The sequence below is a fragment of the Myodes glareolus genome, chromosome 19, assembly GCF_982192425.1.
Source record: "Myodes glareolus chromosome 19, mMyoGla1.1, whole genome shotgun sequence".
Taxonomy (NCBI): Eukaryota; Metazoa; Chordata; class Mammalia; order Rodentia; family Cricetidae; genus Myodes; species Myodes glareolus.
Genome location: NC_142044.1, coordinates 48,845,748 through 48,851,747, shown reverse-complemented (window position 1 = coordinate 48,851,747; position 6,000 = coordinate 48,845,748). Strand labels below are relative to the sequence as shown.

Below are 6,000 nucleotides of genomic sequence, written 5' to 3'. Positions count from 1 at the left end.
TCCACAACAATTCCTCTATACTCAGTTTGAATGATTGTTTGTTTGTTTCAAGACAGGTTTCTCTGTGAGGCCTTGGTTATCCTGGAACTTGCTCTGTAAACCAGGTTGGTCTCGAACTCAGAGATTCACTTGCCTCTGCCTCCTGAGTTCTGGGATTAAAGAGATACACCACCATGCACAGTTTGGATCATTTTTTTTTTAAGTTATGAAAGAATATTGAATTTTGTCAACTGCTTTTACTGTAAGACATGATCACATGGCTTTTTCATTGTTAATCAGGCGCACCACATTTACCGGCAGGCTTAAACTGAACCATCTTTGCATGCAAATTCTCCTTGATTCTCATGGACTGTCTCCTTGTGTCGTGAATTCAGCTTGTCAGGATTTTCCTGAGGAAGTCTGTTCTTCTTTTGACTTTTGCTCAAGGACTTTGGCCTGCAAGTTTAATTGTCTTAGAATGTCCTTGTCTAGTTTTCGTACCGAGGAGACTGAAAGTTGGTTTTGTAAATGAAGTTTGGAAACTCCCCCCCCCCCCACCCTTTTGGGTTTTTGAAAAAAACACTAGGAAGGCTGGTGTTGGCTCTTGAAATGCTCGGTAGACTCCAGCAGGGAAACCATCTGGCTCACACTTTTCTTTGATGGGAGACATTGATCAGTCTCAACCTGTCAATGAATGGACCCAAAGGCTCATTCATCTGTGTGTCCCTGAAATTACTCCCCACTAAGGATCTCCCAGGCCAGGGGCTGCAGAGCGGATCTGGAAGGCCTCCACGTTACATGGGGGCAGACCTGTGTGGCCTGGTCCTCATGAGCTGAGTGCCACCCTGGAGGGAAGCATGGCTGGGTGAGAGACGAGTGGGCCAGTGCAGAGAAGAGAGGGTAGGAAGACTTCAGGAGGGGGGCTTTCTGTCCCTGCAAACACCCCCAGGATAGGGCAGGCAGATCCCTGGGGTTGCCCAGAGCTGCTGGCCCAGGGTGACACATATCTGGAGGCTGTCCGGGTGCACTCGATACAAGGCCTAACACCATGCTGCCATGTAAGACTTGCATGAGTGCTCCCACATGATCAAGACATCCCAGGAAAACCCCTATCCAATACAGCCGCCCTTGCCCGAGGTCTGACTGCTCCAGGGGGTAACTTCAGGCATTTAACAGCAGTAGAGCTCAGCAGGTAGGGTCTTTTCTGTGGACTGGGTGTTCCTGGGTACCATTCAGGGTGGGGTCTTATCTAGGAACCCTGGGACTCAGGTATCAGTGTCAGCAGGGAAGACCTCAGGTAGTAACTGAGCATCATTCATGGTAGTAAAGGAGAATATGTGACAGCTTTTTGACCAGGGCTGGAGTCTTAGGCCTGGCTGCAGGTGGGATGACGTGCCCTGAGTTCCTGGGAGTATGGAAGAGGGGCCCAGATTCCAGGGTCGACTCAGTGCAGGCTTTTTACAAAGGAAACTCGGAGAGTTGCTTCTTGTCCAGAGCCTGATGGAGGGTCTGTCTGGGCTGGACCTTGACACCTACGCTGTTGGGTCCTGGGAACACCAAGTCCTGGCTTCAGAGGATCAGGGTCGGGTCTGTGTCCCACCCTAACCTCAGGCAAGTGGCTTCCCCAGGCCATCTGGACAAGTACTCCTTCCTCTTATGAGGCCCCAAGTATGTCATCGAGGCCACAGTACTGCTGTGATGAAGGCAGGGCCTAGAGCACAGGGCTCAGTGTTGGGGCCTGGGCCTTGAAGGGTGAGTCAAGCCACCAGCAAGCTGGCTCGTGGGTAAGCCATCAAGCCGACCATCTTGAGTTTGATCCCTGATCCCCACATATCAGAAGAGAAGAGACTCCAGCAAGTTGTGCTCTGACCTCCACACCTAGGCCATGGCAGACATGTTAGCTCCCCAAATAAATGGGATAAAAATGTAGAGACCACGGGCCATAGGAAGCATCTTTATTTTCTGTTTCCAACATATCACATTCAAAGCACACATCCTGCTTGGCTCAGCTCGCGGGCTCAGACGCAGGACTGTTGCCAGCGTCCCTTACACCCAGTCAAGCATTTGCACACATTAAAATACATTCAGGGCTTAAGTTAACCGCATGGGTCCTTGTCATATCATAAAAACAACCCACCATGGAGCAGTTCTTCCTTTTGTCTGAGGGGCAATCTGCACCATGGGAGGGTCAGGAAGGATGGTGCTTCCCCACAGAGCCAAAGAGGAGGCAGTTTTCCTCATAGCTGGGTGCCCCTCATCCAGGATAGGCACTGGTCTGAGGGAGCATGTCCCCCTACTGATCCAGGACACGGACTGCCTACCCAGCACTGCTGATGTCATGCCCTATCTGACCCAAGATAATCTGAATAGAAGCAGACACGCATCGTCCCTGTATCATCCCCCACAGCCTCTGGGCAGTGTCCTGTGCCTGGGCAGTGGTACGCTGCTCCTGAGGGAGGGACAGGTCAGAGTAGGCCATGGTGGGTAACCAAGGACAGGAGCCTGCTCTAGGAGTCTGAAGCTCTTGTCCTACGGGTGGCCTGGTAGTCCCTGGGGATCCCACATCACAGAGGCCAGACAGCCTGGGGCATACCCAGGAGCACATGTGGGAAGCTAGTCTGAGGGCCCTGGAGCAGCCAGGGCAACAGCTCCAAACCAGTGGATCCTGAAAGGGCAGCAGGGTAGGGAGGGATCCCAGCCCAGCAGCTCCTGGTTGTTCCTATGCAGATGATGGGAAGAACCTCCCCAAAGGCTAGGACTACAGAACCACTCATGTCTGCGCTGTCATGGCCAATGTGGGGCCATGGCTGACAAAGACTCCTGACTCCCTGCCGGGATAAGTAGTGGGATAATTAAAAACAGAGTAAGGTGCCGGTGAGAGGCCTCTTCTGGTCTCACAGCCTTCCAGGCCTGTTTAAACTAGGTCTGAACATGGCAGCCATGAGAAGCTCTATGTGCTTAGCCCCAGTCGTGCTCAGCTTTTGTCTGGACTTCACTCTTTCACTCGACAGAATAGATTTGTGCATTTCAGAGCAGGCCCGAGATAGCTGCCCACCTCTGCCTGGCACCCACAGAGCAGGCCCTATGAGGGAAACTTCCTCTTGGCTGTCTGGGCTAGGGGCCCAAGGGTGGGCATTTGGCAAAGAAGGGCCAGGGTGAGGGACACTCCTGGCCACATTGAGCTTCTGAAGTTGGATTCTCTCCCGGACTCTCTTTGGTATCTCATCAAACTGAGGCTGACTATCCTGCCAGCTCTGGACCATGCTGAGGCCCATTTTGCGAGGCCACACCAGGAAAGAACCAATCTAGAGGCCAGCATCCATCCAGGTAGGGAAAGGATGCCACCCCCAGGGTGGGGCCGCTGAAATGGGCCCCACGCTCACTTCTTGTAGTGATTCGGGGCATCTGCAAAGGCAAACTTGAGGCGGTAGGCCTCGGCCAGCAGCAGGCTGACATCCTGGTCGTCCCAGCGGGCAGTCGGCAGGTTCTGGAGAAAGAGCAGCAACTCCTGGAGGAGAGACAGAGAGTTAGGGAGGGTCCAGGGCTGCAGGTCAGGTCCCAGCAGCAGGCACCTGGGAGAACTGTCAGTAGCAGAAGCAAGCATGGGGCAGTGCCCTCAGCTGTTGTGGTCCCTCCCACCCACTCATCCTTCAACCCCACCCAGTCAGACTATGCCCTCTATAGTCTTATGTGTCCCCAGCTCAGCATCTGGGAAGCCACACAGTGCATCTTCTCAGCCCTGCAGTTGTGACCCATTTTCTAAACCCCTTTATACTTCAGGGACACAGCATCCTTGGCCCCCATGGCCAAGAAGGCATCATAGGCCAGGCTGCAGGAGAATTCTAAGAGCCCAAAGCTTCTCTGTAACCAGAGAGTAACACACCAATTCTCTATACACTTCCTCGTGTGTCAGGTGACCACCTCAGGTCTCAGCAATGTTTATACCATAGGCAGATTCAGCACAGAAGCCCCACAAAAGAGCCACCTGTCCCCCCTCCACTCTTCTCCAAGACCAAAGGGAACAAGTTCTGACACTGGAGGCTGGACAATAAGATAGTCAAGTAGGAACAATCACTCATGTCACCCTAGAAGCCCAGGGGCCTCCTTTATAAACAGAGTAACAGGCCTGGCCTGCCGGCCATTGGGATGACACACAGACCACAGGGGACACGTCCAGCACCAGTCAGGCACACAAATGAACACACTAGACATACACTGCACACAGTGTACACACGGAGTACAGGCTGAGTACACACTGGACAGCTCCTGCCACTGTCACCCAGTTCTGCTGGCATCAGGGATGAGCAGCTCTGCTTTGGGATTGAATTGAATTGAAGCTCCTCTGCTTCATTCAGCATCCCAGGTCTGCACTGGGCCATGTCTTAGAGGGGGAATGTGGGGGTATCCCCACAGGCTCGGGGATTCTGAGAGCTAAGAACATGGAAGCAGGACAGACAGTGCTGAGACTGAGTTACTAATAGCATCTGAGGCCAGTGATGGGAGGGAAATCCCACAGGGTCTTGGGGGCACCCATGGTAAGACGCAAGTGACCCCCGTACATCATGGCATCAAAAGCCGAGTCTCTCCTATCAGACGATGACTCACAGAGTCTCTGAGGACTTCATCTAGGACAGGACAGGTCTCGGGAGAGAGACTACAATACTTGTAGGAACTAAGAGGTCTGTATGTATGGTTATAACATCTTTCCAAAGAGGAGTCTCCCAAGATGAACGGGTGTGAGCTAGGCCACCACCTCCAGGGAGCAGTACACTCCTTTCCAATGGTTCTGCAGACACCAGCTCTACAGGACTTGGGTCCTAAAGCCATTCCATCCCAGCTCTAGACAGCTGACAAGAGACAGAGAGTAGCTGGCTTCAAAAAAGCACAGCCCAGCAGGGGCTGGTTCCCAAACTATGGCAGCTGCTGGACTCTGGCCCACCAAGTTTCCAGAACCCTACTTAGATAGCAGGGAGGTGCCTGAGCTGCCCATTAATGTGGACTCAGGACAGCACTGTCAGTATGGGTAGAGCCAGGAGAGGCTACAGTGAAGGATCTGGCTGATCAGAGCAGACTTCCCACATCATCTCCAACTCAGGAGGGAAGCTCCAGCAGACACACGGAGCACACCCCAATCATGAGAGCCATGTGCCAGGACATTCTTCAATCGCCGTTTACTGTTGCTCCCCCACCCCTATTTCCTTTGCATTTTGGATACTTTCTGTGGGCCTTTAAATTGAATTCATGGAGCAGGTCTCCCTGGCAGCATGTCCTCGGGGATACATCAACATCAATCTACTGTCTTCAACCATTAGATGCAACTTACACGGATGCCAATCCAATTCTGAGCAGGTCATAAATAAATACCTTTGGTTTTATTTTTAATCCACTTCGCTTCATATTATCATGACCTCGCTACTTGCAAGGTGAGAAGCAATACCCTCCCATTACGGTAACTTACCGACTCCACTGCACACTCAATTTCAGAATCTAATTTAGTCCCCCAGGTTCACTGGATGGAGGGAGAATGGAAATGTCCGGCTCTTCACGGCCTGCACTGCTAAAGAAGGAAAAATCTATCTGCGTGACCTTTAAGGCAGGCAAAGAACACAGACAAACACGGCCTTAAATACAGATTTCTTTTTTAAAAAGGCTTGTCTTCCTGTTGCAGCAGGCAGTGTTGTCTCTTCTCTGGGAAACACGGTGCATTTATTAGAGGCTGTTGTCCGTCACTAACATGGTACACGAGGCAGGCAATGACTCACAAAGCCATTGCTGGAATGCTACAGCGGCAGTGGCTGGCAGGGGACAGCTCTGTATTGCACAACTATGGTGACCGGGTATGTCCCTCCATGGAGCCCACGCTAGAACTCTGCAGGTGGCACTTGACCCTTCTCCTAACCCCAGAACCAAGCCAGTGCTATGACCACACTGGTGTCTGTGAAAATAAAGGGAGAACTCTCTTGTGCCACTGCCAATGAAGCAACTCAAGGACATTGCCATTTTTGAAAGCCACCGAGCGAG

At 52.1% G+C, this 6,000-nt stretch overlaps 1 protein-coding gene across 3 annotated transcripts in view; it reads right to left on the bottom strand.

Moving 5' to 3' along the window:
- Positions 1 to 1,917: 1,917 nt before the first annotated feature.
- The window catches only part of Tbc1d22a (TBC1 domain family member 22A), a 297,396-nt gene continuing 293,313 nt past the window's right edge, over positions 1,918 to 6,000 (bottom strand). For all 3 annotated transcript variants that reach the window (XM_048444913.3, XM_048444912.3, XM_085678867.2), the window contains one exon: positions 1,918 to 3,487. In XM_048444913.3, coding sequence (XP_048300870.2) covers positions 3,359 to 3,487 — 129 coding nt within the window. In that variant the 3' untranslated portion in view covers positions 1,918 to 3,358. The remainder of the gene's footprint in view (positions 3,488 to 6,000) is intronic.